General features: G+C 40.1%; 1 protein-coding gene across 4 annotated transcripts; it reads right to left on the minus strand.

Moving 5' to 3' along the window:
* Positions 1-1452: 1452 nt before the first annotated feature.
* Positions 1453-20703, minus strand: ZNF287 (zinc finger protein 287). Of its 4 annotated transcripts, XM_017856488.1 has the most exons (7): positions 20443-20684; positions 19533-19677; positions 18820-19420; positions 18019-18116; positions 14888-15014; positions 13998-14084; positions 1453-4569 (listed from the first exon to the last, which is right to left on the minus strand). In XM_017856488.1, the coding sequence occupies exons 3-7, from the start codon at positions 19220-19222 to the stop codon at positions 2999-3001; spliced, it is 2286 nt and encodes a 761-aa protein (XP_017711977.1). In that variant the 5' UTR covers positions 19223-19420; positions 19533-19677; positions 20443-20684; the 3' UTR covers positions 1453-2998. The 4 variants fall into 4 exon arrangements, with proteins under 4 accessions (XP_017711977.1, XP_017711976.1, XP_017711980.1 ...); XM_017856487.1 differs by lacking the exon at positions 19533-19677 and having other exon boundaries at positions 20443-20703; XM_017856491.1 differs by lacking the exon at positions 19533-19677 and having other exon boundaries at positions 18820-19297.
* Positions 20704-21543: the final 840 nt, after the last annotated feature.

The raw sequence follows: 21543 nt of genomic DNA on the forward strand, positions 1-21543 counted from the left end.
TGTGTGAAAACTGACTGGATCAACAGAGGAAATTTAAACACAGACTAGATGTTCAGATATTAGGGAATTACTGTTCTTTTTTAAAAAAAGGTATGTAAATGTATTGTGGTTATGTAAAAGACCATCCTTATTTTTATGCAATGCATGCTTAAGTGTTTAGAGATGAAATGTCATGTCTGTAAGTTCCTTTCCAATGTTTGGTTAAAAAAAATATGGCAACATGTTAGTTTTTAAATCTAGGTGGGTATACAGTTCACTTTATTATTTTAAACCTTTCTGTATATTTGAAAACTCATAATAAAAGTTCTGGAAAATAAGGCTATTTGCTAAAACTGTTGAATAATCTGTGGGTCAGACAACTGTAAAAGTGGGAAAAATACACACAAATCTACAGTTCTCCACTATTACTAGTCTGTTATTTTATAAGGGGATAAATTGCCTCTGTTTATCAGTGGAAGACTTTATAAATGCATTATTTACATAAAACATACAAAGACAGGAAATACAGAGTAATGCAAAGGAAGGTGCTATGGACTGTCACGTGCCACGTGCTCAACCAAGGGAAGTAAGTGCTGTGTGAGGGATGAAGCAGCATCAAAAAAATAAGATTATCAAACCACTGTTATTTAAAAAAACATAGCTATATAAGCACAGTTTGAGTATTCTGCAACCTGTACTTTGTGCAGGATGATACTATGAAATCAAGGTTAACTAATGTAAGGGAAATGGAAATCAAGTTTTTTAAAGAAAACACTCAACAATATAGCCTTTAGGATGCTAGCATCCCAGGTCTTTCCTTCAGTACCTGTTTGTAGGATGGTTTTATAAACAGTAATGTCCAAAGGAAGTTGCATGGTTAATACAAGCTTAAATTGATATTTATAGTACCAGAATTGATATCAATTTCCCCTCATTTAGCTCAGGAAAACTTCCTGTACAAAGATGTCCCATGAAACCTGATTCACTACTTTTAAGCAGTTCCCAAGTAAATGTTATTTGTTGAACATTTCTTTGATATATGCACAAAAGTATTTTTAGTTATGCCAACTTTCACTCCATGCCAGTCAATTCTACTTTATTACTGAAATCTAATTTATATAATTTATTCATTAATTCAACCATGTATTGGCTATGCACTATTATGCAAGGGACTGGAGAAACAAATATGAGCACAATGAAATCTCAGTTCTCAGAATATGGCCTTATATTCTGGTAGTGGAATGCTGTAAATATGAAATACAATAGTATTTTTATCTATTTCTATTTGCATTTCTGCCCGTTTTCCTTTTATGTTTAAGACCCACAAATCCAGTAATCATTGTTTAATGATTACTGCATCAATGCTTTTGCCAATTAAATTTTTTCCTGACATGTTAAGAGTAACCTCTATTTTACTTGCATGTGTGAAGGAGTGTCAGGCTTCCAATTATTCCTTAAAAATCAGTCACTTTGTTTTTAGTTTCTTCTAATATCCAGGCTGAATTCTTTTTTATTTAGCCACTCATTTCATAGGCAAAGCAAGTCCAATTACATTTCATGTTATAGCAATTATCTATGTATTTTTTTCCTCACTCCATTAAAATTTCACCTTTTTCCCTGACCCACATTCTGCAGTGAACTCAAATCTATTTTCCATTATTTATTTTTTCTCACATTATTTATATAGCTACACTATTATTTCCACTTCCTTCTCTTGGGATGTAGGTAGCATTTGGCAACCCATTTTAGCAGGTTGCTTATGCTCATCCCATGACAAAATATCACATCCTCACTCTCTCATTGCTCTGGAAATCTTTCTGTTGTGTAAACCACCTGTGAATTTCAGCACTGTAACAAGCCTTGAAAGGATCCAATTAGGAAGTCTGGGACCTAAGCATAGTAGACACTTAAGAAATGTGTTTAAGTGGAAGAAATGAACTTTCCATGGTAAAACAGTCACAGATAAATCTAAAGTATAAATTTAGGAGTCAGGTGAAAAAAATGCGAACTGTATACCTTATACCTACTTTTTTCCTTCAGGATGACCTTGAATGTCAAAACCTAGTAAAATCAAGGCTAATGTGTATTAAAAATTCATTTAAGCTTGGAGCATTTAATTTTTGCCTGTTTAAATCTCTACACATCTTATGTTATATACACATTAGTTTCTATCATATCTTTCATTAAGCTTCTCTTTAATATTTCGATATGTGAGGGAAGGTGTAACCAAACTGTGGTCACATAGAAATCTTTAAAATACTTTCAACTGTTTTTTTCAAACCTACTGGCTCCATATGGCAGTTATGGCATAACAGGAGAAGGGGAAGTAAAACAGGGAAGGGAGTCCTTTACATATTTTAAGGCTTCAAAGCTGGGAGTAAAAGGCCTGAAAGCAGCTTTCTCTTTATATTCTATAATTTTAAGATCACTCTCTAGTGTGAAATCTCTACTTGATGGACACCTTCCCAAGTTACATTCATAAGGCCTCATCAGGATGTACAGTTGACCCTTGAACAACATGTTTGAACTGTACAGATCCACGTATACTGGAATTTTTTTTTTCAACTGAACAGAGTTTGAAAGCACATTATTCAGGGATGGGAAACCTGCGTAGATGTAGGGTTTTTCATATACACAGGTTCCACCAGACTGACCGTGCAACTTGAGTATGGGTAGATTTTGGTATACATGGGTGGTCCTGGAACCAATCCCCCGAGTATACTGAGGGATGACTGTACTTGAAATAGAGTTGATGAGTTATGTTTCTGAACACCCTTCACAGGGTTTCTTTCTGTAATGAATTAAACTCGTATCAAATAAAAGTTAAGAAGTCAAGTTTCCTTCTTAAATTTCACATTAAATCTAAATAGGTTATATCCCTACCACTACTTCTGATACTTCTGCTGAGTGGTATCTAACATATTGCACTTCTTCGGATTTCTGAACATCTTGACACACAGAATGCACAAAATAAAATTGAAATGAAGTTGTAAAACCTAACTGAAGTTTCCCTTATCCATTAATTACGATGTTTGGCACCTGTATGAACACGCTGATGCTGAATAAGGTTTGTACTCTGGGTGAAGGTTTTACCACATATACGACATGCATAGGGTTTCTCTCCTGTGTGAATTCTCTGGTGTTGAATAAGGCATGTTCTCTGGCTAAAATCCTTATCACATTCATTACATTTATAGGGTCTCTCTCCAGTATGAGTTCTCTGATGTTGATTAAGTGATGAGGAATAAATGAAAGCTTTCCCACATTCATTACATTTATAGGGTTTCTCTCCAGTATGAATCCTTTGATGCTGAGTAAGATTTGCACCTTGTCTATATGCTTTCCCACATATATTGCATTTAAAGGGTTTTTCTCCATTATGAATCCTCTGATGTTGAGTAAGGTGCACACTCTGGCTGAATGCTTTCCCACACACACTGCATTTATATGGTTTCTCTCCAGTATGTGTTCTATGATGTTGAGTAAGATTTGCACTCTGGCTGAAGGCTTTCCCACATATATTACATATATAGGATTTCTCTCCAGTGTGAGTGGTTTGATGTTGAATAAGGGTTGAGGAATGAGCAAAGGCTTTTCCACATTCATTACATTTATAACACTTCTCTCCAGAATGAATTCTCTGATGTCGAATAAGGTAAGTACTCTGACTAAACACTTTCCAACATTCATTGCATTTATATGGTTTCTTCCCAGTATGTATTTTTTGATGCTGAAGAAGGTGTGTACTCTGACTGAAAGTCTTCCCACATTCATTGCATATATAAGGTTTTTCTCCAGTATGAACTCTCTGATGATTAATCAGTGATGAACTGTGACTGAAGGTTTTACCACATTCCAAGCATTTATATGGTTTCTCTCCAGTATGTGTCCTTTGATGGATGGTAAGGTGTGCACGCTGACTAAAGTCTTTCCCACAGTCATCACACTTATAGGGTTTCTCTCCAGTATGAATTCTCTGATGTATAGTAAGGTGTGCACGCTGGCTGAAGGCTTTACCACACTGGTGGCATTCATATGGTTTTTCTCCAGTGTGCATTCTCTGATGTGCAATGAGGGATGAAATATGCCTAAACTCTTTCCCACATTCTTCACATTCATACGATTTCTCTTTGGCATGGGTACTTTGGTGTTTCAGGAGGGATGGGTATTTCCTAAATTTTTTCCCACACACATTACACTTGTAAGGCTTCTCTCCAGGAAGTATTTTCCTATGTACAATACCATATGAGACATGATTGAAGGTTGCCCTGCCTTCATTATACACAGAAGTTTTATTATCTAATTGGGTATCAAACTGTACAATTAGGTTTGAATGCTTTTCAAAATTATTTCTATATATATCATATTTACTAAGACATTCTTCTGTAGGATCACCTTCTTGTGAAAGGACTGACTTCAAACTGAAACCTCTTTCATTAGTGTGAAATTTCCAGAAGCCACCTGTTGCTCGCCTCTGTAATCTATCACTGTAGTCATATGAGTCTTCTAATTTGATGGTCTGGGTTTCTTCCTTTGTCAGTTTAGACATATCCTCCACTGGAGTACATGCTTGGGCTTTAGTTTCCCATTCTGAAATTAAAAAAACATAAAAAATCTTCATTTATTTTGAGAGAGGAAACTGCCAAAATAGAAACAAAATAATAAACATAGATAAAATGCCCAAAGAGAACAACAGCTCTGAAAACGTCATCTTCATGGTCTTTCAAATTTGGGAAAGGAGACAAAAAGGGCAAAAAAATGGGAGACTAAGTTGTTGAAAACAGACAGGTTCTTCATATTCAACATGGACACAGAGGGAATAAAACAGATTAAGTCAGGTGACAGAGCTAAGAGAAGCCAAAATAGTGATAACACTGTGTGGGATAACTTGGGATGGCTTCATGGATTAATTTATGTAATGGGTTCATAAAGTAGACATGCTGAGTCTCATCACTCTCTCTTCCAATCTGCTCTGCACAATCCACATAATATTCCTAAAGCAATTTCACCAAGTGCTTTCTATGCTCAAATATCTCTAGTAAATCTCCCATAGCCTAAAACAATGGTTTTCAAGGTAGTCGTCCCACTAGCAGCATAAGCATCACTATCATCAAGAAATGTGTTCACATTATTGGGTCTCACCCAGACATACTGAATCAGAAACTCTGGCGGTAGAGCTGAGTAATCTGTTTTATTAAACCCAGCAGTTTTGCTACATACCAAAGTTTAAGGACTAGTCGCTTAAAGTATAAAAGTGAAAAAGTTTAAAATACCTCCACTTGGCATTCAATCCCAGAATAACTAAGCCCTTTCTATTCTATTCTGTCTCCTACTACAACTCATGTTCAGCTTAATTTAAAGTTATCCGCTACTTTTTTTTTTTTTCTTTTTTTGGAGACAGACTCTGTGCCATCTTGGCTTACTGCAACCTCTGCCTCCCAGGTTCACGTAATTCTCGTACCTCAGACTCCTGAATAGCTGGGATTACAGGCAGGAACCACCATGCCCAGCTAATTTTTGTATTTTTAATAGAGACACGGTTTCATCATGTTGGCCAGGCTGGCCTCAAACTCCTGGCCTCAGGTGATCTGCCTGCCTCAGCCTCCCAAAGTGCTAGGGTTACAGGTATGGGCTGCCATACCCAGCCTAAAGTTATCCACTACGCTTCATAATCTTCTCTAGATGCCACGCTAATCCTAGACTCCAGGCCTTCTCTTGTGATGCCTTCTGCACCTATTAAAAAAGATGTTTATAGTCCAACTCATATTTCTCTCTACAATGCTTCTTTGAATTTAAAATACAGATTAGAGGCCAAGCTCTGTGCCTTTCTCCTGTAATCCCAGCACTTTGGGAGGCCACGGCAGGTGGATCACTTGAGGTCAGGAGTTCGAGACCAGCCTGGCCATCATGGCGAAATTCTATCTCTACTAAAAATAGAAAAATTTAGACAGTTGTGGTAGTGTGCGCCTGTAGTCCCAGCTACCTGGGAGGCTGAGGCATGAGAATTGCTTGAGCCTGGGAGGTGGAGGTTGCAGTGAGCCATGATCGCCCCACTGCACTCTAGCCTGGATGACAGAGCAAGATCCTGTCTCCAAAAAAATAAAATAAAATATAGATTAGGTTGAATCATATAGGAAATTGCCTTTTTTTATAGGTCAAAATGGCTGAATGTCAGCAACCCTATATGGTTCAACCTAATATAGTACTGGGCTCATGACAGAACTTGGCTTTATATGAGTACAGTCATGGATTGCTTAACAATGAGGATACGTTCTGAGAAATGCGGTGTTGGGTGAATTTCATCCCTGTGTGAGCATCATAGGGTATACTTATATGAACCTAGATGATATATATATATATTTTCTTTTTTTAAACATGGAAAGCTAAATGTACCAGCACTATTACTGAATATCAATAATTTCCCCTACTTGATCTGCAATACAAATATCAAGTGCTTATATATCAGGCTTCTATATATGCTCCATTGTTGTCTTATGGGACCACTGTCATACATGCAGTTTATTGTTGACCAGAACATCACTATGCAGCACATGACTGTAATTCACAATTCTGTACATTTCTTATATTTCCAACCTAGGTGCAAATTCTGGAAATAGTTTATCCTTCTTACACATTTCCTTTAGAAAATGGCCCAAGACTCTGGATATGGTGGCGACTCAACTGAAATGGTAAAATAAATGACATTAACATGTAAAAAGGTGAACTCAAATCAAAGTGTACACAGATGTGCATGCATAGACATAACCAAACACACACACACACAGACACACACACACCCCAAACCAAACCAAACCAAAAAGGTTGACCCTCAATCTAACCTGGCTGTAATAAGGCAGTCAAATATGTATTTGTTGGTGCCTATTATGTTTCTTATATAATTATTTAACACAAAATTTAAGTTACAACCTCTATCCTTTGAAACCAGGTGGGAAACATATAACTTGCAAATATCAAGAATTACATAATGTAATTTAATCAAATATGGAATTTATAATATAGCAAAAATGGTACTAAATACTTCAGAAACTTTCTAAGAGGCAAATCACAGTATAATACCTTCACAAATGTATCTATTCAATTGAGTAATATGCAGTAATTGAAAATGACAGCTACATCATCAGTAAGGGACTAGTTATTAATAGAATAAGGGATAACATAATATTGATAACTGATAATTAGGTAGGTCTAGGTACACTGACATGAAAAGGTGTACAGGATACATTAAGTGAAAAAAAAAAGCAGATGTATTAAAAAAATAGAGCAACATCCTAACTGTGTCAAGATATGCTATTTGTGTTACAGACAGACAGACACACCCCCACACACCCACACACATAATCTAAGGGGAGAAGGTCCTGGTCATTACTGAGGAGAGAGGTACACTTAATATTTGCTTCCTTGTATTGCTTGAATTTACAAACTACTTTTTTTACTTTTATTCAAATACAAAATCATAGTTTATATAAGAAAATGTTTAGGAGTAATGTTAAATGAAAAAAGAGTATAATAACAAGCATGAAAACACATCAGAAGTGGAAAAAGATTACCAAAATGCTAATAATGATATTATAGGTTTTCTTTTCTAGTTTCTAATTTTCAATAAATTTGCTATATTACTTTTGTTGCTATTTATTACTAGTAAGTAGTTATATTCCATTCCAGTAGGTATAGCAAAATAAAAGTAATAAAACAGAAACATAGACAATAGTTATATTACTTTTATGAAAGAAAAAAATTTATAAACCAACTTTCTCAAACCAGGATTTGTTATTCCCCTCCCCAGAAGAAAATGAGAATGTGGATGGACTGTACAAGTAGGTGTGTATACACACAGAAAAGAGATAATATCAGAAGCTGAATTCAACTTCTATGTAATCAGTATCAGTCTATGACAGATTGTACATACAACTGAAAAGTACTAAATTTATAATTAACAAACTTAAAGTGAAAGACTGAATAATGACCAGGAATAAATTGCTACTATAAACACACTTTTGTTTTTGATATGGAGTTTTGCTTTTGTTGTCCAGGTTGGAGTGCAATGGTGCGATCTCGGCTCACCACAACCTCCACCTCCCGGGTTCAAGCGATTCTCTTGCCTCAGCCTCCTGAGTAGCTGAGATTACAGGCATGTGCCACTATGCCTGGCTAATTTTGTATTTTTAGTAGACAGGGTTTCTCCACGTTGGTTAGGCTGGTCTTGAACTCCTGACCTCAGGTGATCCACCCGCCTCAGCCTCTCAAAGTGCTGGGATTACAGGCATGAGTCACTGCGCCCGGCTGATAAACGCACATTTTTAAACAAATTAGTTTACCAAAACTTCTGAAACAGATCATTAAGCAGGGTTTAAATACATGTTTATCACTAAAACCAGAAAGGATTGGTTAGAAGTGTTATATATATTGTATAAATATTATACAAACAGTATAATATTTCTAAACAGAGGAGATTAATGTTGACTCAGGTAATCAAGGAAAGCTTCAGTGGGGGAAATGTGAGTTGAAATGAGCCTCAAAGAATGGCAAAGTACTGTATAAACATAAAGAACTATAAACCATAAAATATAAACATAAAGAACTATAAAAGATCTGAGACAGTAATGGCCATCAAACCAATACTACTATTCTGTTTGTTAATTATCAAAGTTTCCATTTCCTGAAGTGTGACTAACCTACTTCCTGAAGTACCCTAACCAAAGGTAGATTCAACTTACTATGTATCTCTGAGCTGGCAAGAAAGCAAAATCCTCACAGGCCAAAAATTAAGTAAAAGCAGGAAGGCAAGAAGTCAGTAATAGCTGAAGTTGACTGCCTGAGATAGCTTTCCAATCATGTTTATGACCTTAAGCTTCCATTTTGAGGGTACAAGGGATTCTGGCACTAGAAGACAAAGGCTGGGGCCCAGTCAAGGAGAGGAGGCTGACAGGAGTCCCTTGAACAGAGGACTACACACTATGTAAGAACAGGCTAGGCTAAAAAAACAAAACCCCAAAACCTCACCTCTACAGAAGGAAAAAAGGAACTGTCTTTCTCAGTCTTTGTGCTCTTTGGAGGGTGGAAAATCCCCCCTCTCCAAATGCATAACCATACATTGCCCTTTCTTGAGTATTCAGAGCCCAAATTTGTGCTCTCTGATGATCTAAAAAACTCTTCATGTTGAGAACTGACTTCAGACTGCAAGTATCTCCCAGAAGACTATCCTGACTCTAATCCAGGCTTATTTCCATTATACTGTATATGTTTTCTCAGTGCCTAGAGTGTGCAGAATGTGTTCCTCAGAGAATCTAGTGTGCTGTAGGTGTATTTTGTATTTTGCCAACTAAGGTATATAAGGCCATAAATTATAGAGAATAATTAGCTTTTAAAGTTTATGACCCTTAAAGTACCTAATGACCAAAGTTAGTTTTTTAAAAAAGTGAAACAATTCACTCTAAGGTAGCATTTTTTTTTTTTTTTTTTTTTGAGACAGAGTATTACTCTGTCACCCAGTGGGAATGCAGTGGTGCGACCTTGGCTCACTGCAGCCTTGATCTCCCGGGCTCGAGTTATCCTCTCACTTCAGTCTCCCTGAAGGTGGGACTATAGTCATGAATCACCACGACCAGTTAATTAAAAAAATTTTTTTTAGTAGAGACAGGTCTCACTATGTTGCCCAGGGTGGTCTCAAATTCCTGAGTTCAAGCGATCTGCCTGCCTCAGCCTCCCAAAGTGTTGGGGTTACAAGTGTGAGCCACTGTGCCTGGCCGTATCATATCTGTCATTATTGTTTAATTCACTGTTGTATACTAGCATCCATATTGGTGGACATATAAGAAGTCAGTGTCTTAGATTTAAAAAATGGAATAATGGCTGGGTGCCATGGCTCACACCTGTAATCTCAGCACTGGAGGCCAAGGCAGGTGGACTGCTTGAGCCCAGAAATTGAGACCAGTCTGGGAAACATGGCAAGACCCTGCTCTGCAAAATATACAAAAATTATCTGGGCATGGTGGCACGCACCTGTACTCCCAGCTACTCAGGAGGCTGAGGTGGAAGGATCGCTTGAATGCAGGAGATGGAGGTTGCAGTGAGCCATGGTCATACCACTGCACTCCAGCTTGGGTGACAGAGTGAGACTCTGTCTCAACAACAGCAGTAAAATAAAATAAAATAATAATTAAAAAAATGGAATAACAACGCAAGATGCAAGAATATACATAGTATACTTCTTTCATATACAAAAGAAGATACTATATTAATAATTTATTTTTGCAAAGAGAAACATAGGAAGGATACGCCAGAAACTGATGATCATGGTTACCTATAGTGAGTAGGTGGAAAGAGAGCAGAAGGAAAGGAAATGTATACTTTTCTATATAGTTTTTGAGTTATCAGCCATGTTACTGTTTTCGCATACTCAAAATGTAAATTAAAATAATTTTAAAAGCAAGAAAACACTATCCTTAGTGGTATATATTCTAAGGACAAAAAGGACTTCAAAGAAATCTTGAACTTTCTAGACTGTTTGTTATAGTGATGTAAATTTGAAACTATTTTTGTGTGTAACATATGATACAGCAAATAAGTAAATATACTGATGTTGGAAACTAGGTTATTCACTGCATGAGAAAGGAGATACAAAATGGAAAATTGGAATATATAAAATGGAATATCCTTGTGGTGTTAGATTTGAATTGGAGTTTAAGTATGAACTCCTGACTTAAAAGAACTAACACACACGTACACATGCATACACACACACACACACACACACACACAAAACTTCCCAGCTCTATCCACTGAACAGTAGCAATGATACGCTAAATGTGTGTATAACACATAACAGTAGCAATGATTCATTAAACAGTGAATGCACTTATGGCCCAGATCTTGGTTTCTAAGCACCATTCCCTACTAAAATGAATCAGGATTCCTTGGAGAAATCCCAAGTCTAAGGTGAGCATAAGGTGAGCCTAAAGAACATCTGGTTGTGCCAGAAAGCAAGGAAATGGATGAAGACTAATTGGGACATGTCAAAAAGATGCTGGACTTTGTTTGATGCTAGAGTGCCCAAATTTGGGACAACTGAGCATCAAAAACACAAAATGTAAAACTGGAATTAATGGACTAATAATACATAAATATACATACATATATATATTTTTTTCCTTTTTCTTTTTTGAAATGGAGTCTTGCTCTGTTGCCTAGGCTAGAGTGTAGTGCCACAATCTTGGCTCACTGCAATCTCCACCTCCCGAGTTCAAGCGATTCTCCTTCCTCAGCCTCCTGAGTAGCTGGGACTACAGGCACGCACCACCATGTCCAGATAATTTTTGTCTTATTATTATTATTTTTTTAGTAGAGACAGGGTTTTACCGTGTTGGCCAGGCTGGTCTCAAACTCCTGACCTCAAGTGATTCACCTACCTTGGCCTCCTAAAGTGCTGGGATTACAGGAGTGAGCCACCATGCCTGGCCAACTAATAATATATTGAATTTTAAAAATTTCCATTAGTCTAGAGTGGTATATACATAAAAATGGCGTGGGGGAGAGAGAGCTATTCTTTTTTGTTTTTTTTTTTGAGATGGACTCTAGCTCTGTTGCCCAGGCTGGAGTGCAGTGGCACAATCTTGGCTTACTGCAACCTCCGCCTCCTGGGTTCAAGTGATTCTCCTGCCTCAGCCTCCCAAGTAGCTGGGATTACAGGCACCTGCCACCACACCCAGGTAATTTTTGTATTTTCAGTAAATACAGAGTTTCACTGTGTTGGCCAGGCTGGTCTCGAACTCCTGACTTCGTAATCCGCCCACCTTGGCCTCCTAAAGCACTGGGATTACAAGCGTACCCAGCTGAAAGAGCTATTCTTTAATGAAGAATGCTATTAATCATTTAGAAAAGATGACTGAATTAGAAAATCACCATTTTGCAGCTGGGCATGGTGGCTCATGCCTGTAATCTCAGGACTTTGGGAGGCCAAGGCAGGTGGATCACCTGAAGTCAGGAGTTTGAGACCAGCCTGGCCAACATGGTGACACCCTGTTTCTACTAAAAATACAAAAACTAGCTGGGTGTGGTGGCTCATGCTTCTAATCCCAGCTACTGTGGAAGCTGAGGCAGGAGAATTGCTTGAACCCAGGAGGCAGAGGTTGCGGTGAGAGGAGATCACGCCATTGCACTCCAGCCTGGGCAACAAGAGTGAAACTCCAACTCAAAAACAACAGAAACGAAAATCACCATTTGGCAACCAGCAATGTAACAACGCAAAGATCATCAAATGGATGCTAAAAATTTTAAGTAAAAGATTATCGAGGAATAGTCATGTGACCTCAAAGTATCACTCCACAGATTACTTATTAATCACAAAGAATGCACCTTTAAAAAGGAGAGATCCTGTAGACACCACCTTAACCAAACTGAGCATCACCAATGATAAGATGAATTACCATTATGTACCTCCTGAGGAAATGCAATGGAAGATACACATCACCTTTCAAATATTCTTGGTAAAATCTTTAAACTGACTAATCTTTAGGAAACAATGAGGCAAATCTACACTGTAGGTCATTAAAAAAAAATGGCTTGGATCCTTTAAAAACTGTCAATATCATGAAAGACTTTTTTTAAAAAAGAAAAAAGGCTGGGGAACATTTCTCTATTAAAAGGTACTAAAGATAGGAGATAAACAAGTGGAACATGTGATTCCTGACTGGATCCTGTACTGGGGAGAAAGATATCTATAAAGGATGTTTTTGGGACAGTTGGGAAAATCTGAATATTTGACTATACCTTTGATGACACTATTATATAAATGTTAAATATCTAGAGTGAGAGAATGGTATCATGCTTATGTAGAAGAATGTTCATGTTCTTAGAAGGTATTTAGGGGTTGTCATGATGTCTATTAAAATGGCTCAGTGCAAAAACCTTTGTACAGAGATAGAGCAAAAGTGGCTAAATGACGATAATTAGTGATTCCAAGTAGACAGTACATAAGTGATTAATGTAATGTGCCTGTGTAGGTTTGAAACTGTTTAAAATGAAGTTACTATGGAGGGAATAAGCAAGGAGTGAGAATGAAAAAGTCCATGAATAAGGAACAAGTTCAATAATAAAAATATGATGCAGACATAAAAAAAGAAATGAGGAAGCTCTTTACATACTCATTTGGAAGACTTTTCAAGATATACTTTTAAGTTAAAAAGGCAAGGTACAAAACAGTATGTATAGTATGCTACCATTCATATTAAAATGGAGAAAACTATTTTATATTGGCTTTACATGCAAAAAACCCAAAGCAAAATAAACATCTCTAACAACTGTTTATCGCCATACTTTTATCCTGGAGACAACAGTTGTTCAAACTTTATTACCTGACTTCTACTTATGTGGGAGGACAGACTTCTACAGGAAAACAGTGGTTCATGGACGTGCTCTAATGACAGCGGTCACGTGCTAGGGAGATGTAGGAACTGGGTGAATGTGGTATTCAGGTGGGTAATTTATACATATATTTATATATATATTTTGCTTTATACATTTTAAAATTGTGAATCTTGTGAATATATTATCTTTTAAGTAATTAGAAAATAAAAAAGAAAGGGATGATTTAGAAAAGTGAAGGCAGGGGATGTAGGGATTTGTCAGTGAACAGAATAAAAGAAACTCAAAAGAAGAAGGTTTAACATTTAAATTTTAGGGGCATTCATGCATGTTTAAATCTAGAGGAAGGGGAACATGGCACAATGAAAGCCCTAGACAGAGCCCTAAGAGATGGGACCTAGAGGTCATGTAGAAGGACAAAATGAGAAGAGACACGGGAAAAGTGTGTTAACAGCGATCTTAGGAAGCTCTTCCTGAAGAGGCCTCTGTAAGGAAGCCACACCAAACAGCTCAGTGTTCTTCACAGGCTAGAAAGCCTTGGCAAAAAGTGACCTGGTCATATTTAAAATGCATATCTCACCACACTTAGGATATAGATTGTTAAATGCAAAGAAGCTCATGTGCTTTCTGTTTCTCACCTGGACTAGGGCCTTCTAAAATTTCTTTTATCACCATCCATGGTTCTTCCAACATGGGAATCACAGTTGGTCTGTACACTGTAAGTCCTGTTCAGGAGGAATATAATGAATTTTATCCTGGAGATAAACAGTTGCTCGAAGTTTTATTACCAGACTTCTACCTATCTGAGAGAACAGACCTCTGTAGGAGAACAATAGTTCATGGACATGATCTATTTTTCATTTTATTTTTTGAGACGGAGTCTCGCTGTGTCGCCCAGGCTGGACTGCAGTGGCGCGATCTCGGCTCACTGCAAGCTCCGCCTTCTGGGTTCACGCCATTCTCCTGCCTCAGCCTCCCGAGTAGCTGGGACTACAGGCCCCGCCACCACACCCGGCTAGTTTTTTGTATTTTAGTAGAGATGGGGTTTCACCCTGTTAGCCAGGATGGTCTTGATCTCCTGACCTTGTGATCCGCCCGCCTCGGCCTCCCAAAGTGCTGGGATTACAGGCATGCGCCACCACGCCTGGCCCATGGACATGATCTAAGAAGATAATTAGGTTGTTGGTTGTTATCCTTTTCAGAGATAGGATAACAATTTCCTGCCACTTAAGAGGATATGTGAAGGAAGAAACCTTCCCTTAGAGTAGCAAAGGCTGGGCAAGGCAGCATCAGGTGGCGGCACTATGAAGTTGTGCATCAGTTGCCAATGTTCTCTCACTTAAAAACCTTTCCTTTGGGAAACGGGAGTAAAACAGTCACTCTTGTGCTTGAATGAGATAAGAGCATTTATTTCTAGACCCCATTTTTAGCCAAGCATGTCTGAGGGCCAACCCATTTTTAACAACGGGTGTAAGAAAGAGACCCGGGGGGACAGGCTGAGAGGAGGAGGGGTATAGATGATCCTTACCCAGAGAAACCATGTTCCAATAGTTCTGTAGCGTCACAGTCTTGTATAATTCCTTCTGCACAGGACGCATTAACTCCCAGTCCTCCTGGGTGATGTCTACAGCCACATCTTTGAATGTCATCGATTCCTAAAATATCAAATGTAACTTAACTCAGTTCAAGAACTAATGGCAAAGGGGACACTGATAACACTGGGTGTATGTATGCTGGGGGAGTGTCACAGAATTTTAAGCTTTAGTAGGATCCTAGAAGTTGTCTAGTCAAAACCCTTCCCCGACATAGCCCCACAGCGTCTCTCCATGACCCTAAATGGAAGTTTGAAAATAGATCAGAATTTATTTTCACTTGGCACTCGTGCATGCATTGGTGGCAGCTCCATTTTACAAAGAAAAGTTTATTATTAATATTTTAAAAGAGACGGGGTCCACTCTGTTGCATGTGCTGGACTAGTGCATGCATTGGTGGCAGCTCCATTTTTAAAAGGAAAAGATTTATTATTATTATTATTATTATTTTTTTTTGAGACGGAGTCTCGCTCTGTTGCCCAGGCTGGAGTGCAGTGGCTGGATCTCAGCTCACTGTAAGCTCTGCCTCCCAGGTTTACGTCATTCTCCTGCCTCAGCCTCCCGAGTAGCTGGGACTACAGGCGCCCGCCACCACGCCCGGCTAGTTTCTGTATTTTTTTTTTAGTAGAGACGGGGTTTCACCGTGTTAGCCAGGATGGTCTCGGTCTCCTGACCTCATGATCCGCCCATCTCGGCCTCCCAAAGTGCTGGGATTACAGGCTTGAGCCACCAAGCCCGGCCGGTTTATTATTATTATTTTTTAAAAGAGACAGGGTCTCGCCTGGTCACCTGGGCTGGAGTGCAATGGTCCAATCATTGTTCACTGCAGCCCCGAACTCCTGGGCAGAAGTGATCCTCTCACCTCACCCTCCCGAGTAGATGGAACTACAGGCACACACCACCACAACTGGCTAATTTTTAAATTTTTTTGTAGAGATGATGGGGTTTTGCTGTGCTGCCCAGGCTGGTCTCAAACTCCTGAACTCAAGTGATCCTTCACCTCAGCTCCCCAAAGTGTTGGGATTACAGAAGTGATCCACCATGCCTGACTTGAGTTTTAAATTTTGAAAACAGATGACACAGAGTTGAATGGTTTTGCTTTTCAAGCTATGCTTTAAGAATAAATCCAACATATTATAATTAAAATGTTAAGATATTTTTATGTGTTCTATGGTTAAATTCAGTCTTTCTTTTAAAAAATGTAGCAGATACCAATAATCACAGTGTTGAACTGCTGCACTGTTAAAATACATTTCACAATCTGGTAAGGTTAGTGCCTTTCTTGTTTGCTCTTCTTTTGTTAAAAAGATAGTATTATCTTACATGTTTCTTTTTTCTTTTGTTTTTACTGAGACAGAGTCTTGCTCTGTTGCCCAGGCTGGAGTGCAGTGACCTCCCAAGTAGCTGGGATTACAGGTGCATGCCACCATGCCCAGCTAATTTTTGTATTTTTAGTAGAGACAGGGTTTTGCCATGTTGGCCAGGCTGGTCTCCAAACTCCTGACCTCAGGTGATCCAGCTGCCTCCGCCTCCCAAAGTGCTGGGATGACAGATGTGAGCCACTGCGCCTGGCCACGTGTTTATTTTTGCATATAATTGTCAGTATCTTTAAAAAATAATATTGGAGGCCAGGTGCAGTGGCTCATACCTATAATCCCAACACTTTGGGAAGCCAAGGCAGGAGGATCACTTTGAGGCCAGAAGTTTCAGACCAGCCTGGGCAACTTAGTGAGATCCTATCTCTTAAAATTTTTTTTCTTTTAAATCATATTGGGATTTAAAACTTGTATTAAGTTTATAACTTAGGGAGAACTGGTGACTTTATAATATTTAAGGTTTCTTTCATGTTCCACAAAATATTAGACATGAAAGTACTGCAATATTTATACTATGCTTAGTTTTAGATATTTTAAATTTTTTGGGGGGGTGTGATACTGGAAGCATTTTTTTCATTTTATCATTTATCTCATTTTTATGTGTATATGTTGAGATATATATGTATATATGTGATTAATTTTTGCACGTCATTTTCTGTAGTCATTTTATCCAGTTTTTCTATTAGTGTTTCTAACAGTTTTTTCCTTGATTTTGTTAGGTTTTCCAGGTAAATGTTCACATCATCAATGAATAATCATTTTAACTTGGTTACCAAAGGCTTTCCAATTTCACAAAGACCAATTATATTTTTACAGTAAATCCTTCTCTTAAGGTAGCTTGAATTATTCTTTAAAATAATACAGACTCATGGCCAGGCGCGGTGGCTCACACCTGTAATCCCAGCACTTTGGGAGGCCAACGCGGGTGGATCACCTGAGGTCAGGAGTTCAAGACCAGCATGGCCAACATGGCAAATCCCTGTCTCTACTAAAAATACAAAAATCAGGCAGGCATGCTGGCGCGCATCTGGTAACCCCAGCTACTCCAGAGGCTGTGGCATGAGAATCACTTGAACCCAGGAGGTAGAGGTTGCAGTGGACCAAGATGGCACCACTGCACTTCAGCCTGGGCAACAAAGTGCGACTCTGTCTCAAAAAATATATATAAATTCATGATCAACAATAATATGACAGAATGCATGGCCTTTAACTACTTGTTAATGAGGAAAAATAATAGTAACAATCATCTACTAATTGTTTAACTGTAATCCAGGCTAACTACAAGTCTCATAATATTTAATACTCACAATCTAAGAAGTAAATTCTATTTATGAGAGTAGAGTAACTCAGGCTAAGAGAGGTTAAGTATCTTGTCCCAAACTGCAGTTCCAATGGTAGAGCCGGGAACCAAAACCTAAATCCATCTGGCTGTGGAGGTCAATCTCGTATCCTCTATGTGATATTGCTGACAAAGTCAAAGTAAGGAAAGACATATCAAGGGAAGGCAATGGAAGCCCCTTTTCTTTATAGTACATTCACCTACCTTAACAGACCAAGATAACATAGGAGAGAAACTGGAGCTTAAGTCTTTGATAGAGCTTCTGGGGGCACAGTAGTTATAGGGCCAGGTCAGAAAATGTCCTCACACACTAAGAAGGCATCTTAAAATCAGAAAAGACAGTCACACTCACTTTGGTCACCAAGTCATTTAGCCATCCTGCCTGGAAAGCATGTTTTCCTCTGGGGTCTTCCTCTGGGGTATCTTGGGAAAGGGTAGAGTTTTGAGGAGCTAGAGAAGAGAAAGAGGTCACGAGGGAGATTAGTCCTTTTTGAATAGACTAGGAAACCCCTCACCAAATAGATGCCTACACTTTCTTAAATTGAGAAGTAAGAAGGAAATCAAAAACAGCACTCCTACTTCAAAGCATCAGACGAAAGGGCCAATGACTTGTCCTAAGACATCAAAACAGACTTCAAAAACAAGCTTGCTCTAAAAATCTTACAGAGTATGAACAAAATTCACATTTTAACTAAATCCTTACAGGATATTAATTTTGTGAGTTATCTCTTAATAAGGGAATATTCTCTAGACCCTTTCTTCCTTTTTTGGAAGTATTTTATTGTAAAATTCAATTCACAAAGCAAATGATTTATTAGTAGAATGGTGCAAACCTCTGCAGGCACTTTCTGAGGGCTCATACAGTGGTAATTTGGTTGTGTCTGGTCATTCTTTCAAGACATTTTTCCTGGGGGTTTAGATAATGTGTGTTTGCTCCCAAGCAATCTGGAAGGAGAACACCATGGATGGAGCTCATGTTAAAGCCTTGTTCTCACTCACTAGCTTTTGTTCTCCCCAGTTTCTTTCTTTTTAAAAAATGCATCCTGGACCTCTCAGTGTTCTCCCCAATTTCTTTAAAGGAGCTGCTCAGATGTGCTAGTTGTCTTCTTTAACCACCCAGGGATTCCTCCCCTCTCTGCTCTGTGATTCTCACCTTCCTCTTCTAGAATCTGAGTCAAATCCTCCACCAGAGTCACTGCTTCCTCGCTGCTCTCTGGATACTGGGACTTTACCCAAGTCCTAACCTCACCAGGCAGGATGGTCAGGAATTGCTCCAGCACCAGCAGCTCCAAAATTTGTTCCTTTGAGTGAATCTCAGGTCTCAGCCACTTAAGGCAGAGCTCTCGGAGTTGACTCAATGCCTTTCGAGGACCAGCCAGGTCTGGGTATGGAAAATTCCTAAAATTCTGTCGACAGGTCTCAGTGTCACGCAAGAATCTCGAAGTAAGGATTTCCTTCTCAACATTGTAGGGTCCACTCTGAGCCTTGTCTGACTTCCACCTTAGAAGGATTTGGGAACGTGAAGAATTGTTCATCCTCTTGCTTGAGGCTAACATTGCTACAGACAGGAGAGTCAATCTGGCAATATCCTTTATTTCTCCAGTAGTGAGCCAACTGCTTGAAGTCTCATGCTAGAGTCACAAGGACACTATATCAAAGGCTGCTGCAGCCGAGGGCAGAACAGAATCAAGGTAGAGTTAGCAGCCTTAGTGACAAATTCTGAGCCCAGAACTTGCAGGGATGGATAAAAGACCCTGAAACACAAGCATGGACCACAAGGTCAAGAATCCCTGGTGTACTCTACTATACATATATACACACAGAAACAGACTCGCAGTGTGCATAGATGAACACGCGTAGCTTTACCTTGTCTTCCTCCCCTATATCCTTAGACTTGTAAGGGAACTGCAATCTGCTTGGGGTTGGTGGGGGATGGTGCTGCTATTAAAAAGGTAGTGTCAGAGGCAATGACTCAAAGAATCTAAGCAAAACGACAGATTAAACCTCTAACCTGTTGAAACAAAATTAAACATTTTATAGAGAAAATAGTTTCACTATTTTAGTCACTGATGTTACAGAAGCTGTAATGACTGAACTGGCTCTCAACAATAACAGAGCGAATCTGTTACTTGGAAGAAACAAGGAGAATTTCTTCTTAATACAGTGCTCAAGGTTCCCAAGGGAACTGTCAGGGGAAAGGGCGAGCCATTTGTCTGCTTTGCATGTTAATGCCAGCCGATTCTAGCCTTTCACTATCAGATGGCTGGGAAGACCAGCGGGGTGGACTGGAAAAGAGTGAAGAGGTTGGTGTGACTCGAAGTCCTTTAAGTGCTTCTACAGGAGACAGTTCTTTAAGGATATATTCGAAACAAGGATTCTCGAAGGAAACCTTAGAACCGGCCTGATCTGGAGGAGAACCGACACCACCTGTCCCCAGGCTCCAGCTCCGAGCCCTGCTCAGGCACAGTCGTGCTGCCAAAGACAACTGTTTACAAGGCCCTGCAGAGAAGATGCGACAGCCTTGCCTTGCCTCCTGTCGCCTCCCCTTCCCGGCCAAGTCCCTCTGCCTCTTACTCCTCTTCAGCCGCAGGGTCGAGGGCGAGGGCAGCGGGGGAGTCGGGGACCCTGCGACGCGCAACGCTGGGACTGGGCCCACAGCAGCCTCCACCCCGTCTTTGCCCTCCCGCAGGCCGCGAGCACGGGAGCCCGCGCGTGGACGGGCTCGGGCTGTCACTGACCGCGCGGACACTCGCGCGCTGCGCCCGCACATCAATACCTGTCGCTGGGACCCGGCCGACGGGCAGCCGTAGCGGCCCTAAGGCCACAGGCAACAATGGCGACGCTGGCACAGGCGCCTGCGTGGCGGGCTCAGTACTGAGCGGCAGTGGGTCCTCGGGCTCCGCCAGTTCCCTTCCCTGCAAAGCACAGAGTGTCCCGGCCAGGAGCTGCACGTTCCAGCCCGGTCCTGAGAAGCCCGGCCCAGAAGCCTCGGCGCCTCTGCCTAGCCGCGACCTCGCCTCGGCGTCACTGCGCATGTGCACCAAGAGAACGCTGCGCGCCAGCAGAGCCAATCGGAGCCCGAGTTTCGGCCTCCCCCTCCCGCGCCTCTGGCCCTGGACCTGTCTCCATGGCAACCTCCTCCACCCGTCGCTCTGACTTGCTTGTCAGCCTGCGAGGTTCCGAAGGGAACTTCAAAGTTTCCCCGGGCAGACGCAGGTCTGGTAGACGTCTTAGAGGCCAGGGAGGTGCCAGTAGCTGGAGGAGCGCAGGGAGTTGAAGCCGCGCGCCAATTACCCAGAGAAAACCGGGTGCCAGATTTCCTAGAGGAAGAATAGGCAGGGAAGATGTGGGTCTGAAGGCAGAAAGGCTTAACGTGCGGTTTCGGGCTTTACTGTGCATACATATTAACTGTTAAAGGTTCTCATTTCCTCCTCAGTAATTTGATTCTGAGACTTTCAGATTGGGGAAAAAAATCCATGTTATTTCTTTCTTTTCTTTTTTCTTTTGAGACGGAGTCTCGCTCTGTCCGCCAGGCTGGAGTGCAATGGTGCGAGCTTGGCTCACTGCAACCTCCGCCTCCTGGGCTCAAGTGATTCTCCTGTTTCAGCCTCCCGAGTAGCTGTTATTTCTAAGAGACACAAACAAAAATACATAAAACACTGTAAAATAAAATGAAAGAAAACATATTCAAGGTGTTCCCGTTATCTACTGTTCTATTAACAAACTACCCCAAAACTTAGTGGTTTTGAAGAACAATCACCTTATTATGCTCAAAAATTTCGTGGTGAGGAATTTGAAAGGGGAACCGAGTGGATGGGCCTTTGCCTCATTATGTGTGTAGCCTCCGTTGGGATGATTTGATGGCTGGGAGGGACCG

Source organism: Rhinopithecus bieti, unplaced genomic scaffold (assembly GCF_001698545.2).
Source record: "Rhinopithecus bieti isolate Rb0 unplaced genomic scaffold, ASM169854v2 scaffold_44779, whole genome shotgun sequence".
In the NCBI taxonomy this organism is placed as follows: Eukaryota; Metazoa; Chordata; class Mammalia; order Primates; family Cercopithecidae; genus Rhinopithecus; species Rhinopithecus bieti.

Bases quoted from the DNA above. Each gene is read 5' to 3' on its own strand.
- ZNF287 (XM_017856487.1), bottom strand. From the start codon at position 19,222: ATGTTAGCCTCAAGCAAGAGGATGAACAATTCTTCACGTTCCCAAATC. The intron at 18,117-18,819 runs GTGAGAATCACA...TCTCTTCTCTAG, and splicing joins TCAGATTCTAGAAGAGGAAG to CTCCTCAAAACTCTACCCTT. The intron at 14,085-14,887 runs GTAAGGATCATC...CCTCCTGAACAG, and splicing joins TTGGAACATGGTTTCTCTGG to GACTTACAGTGTACAGACCA.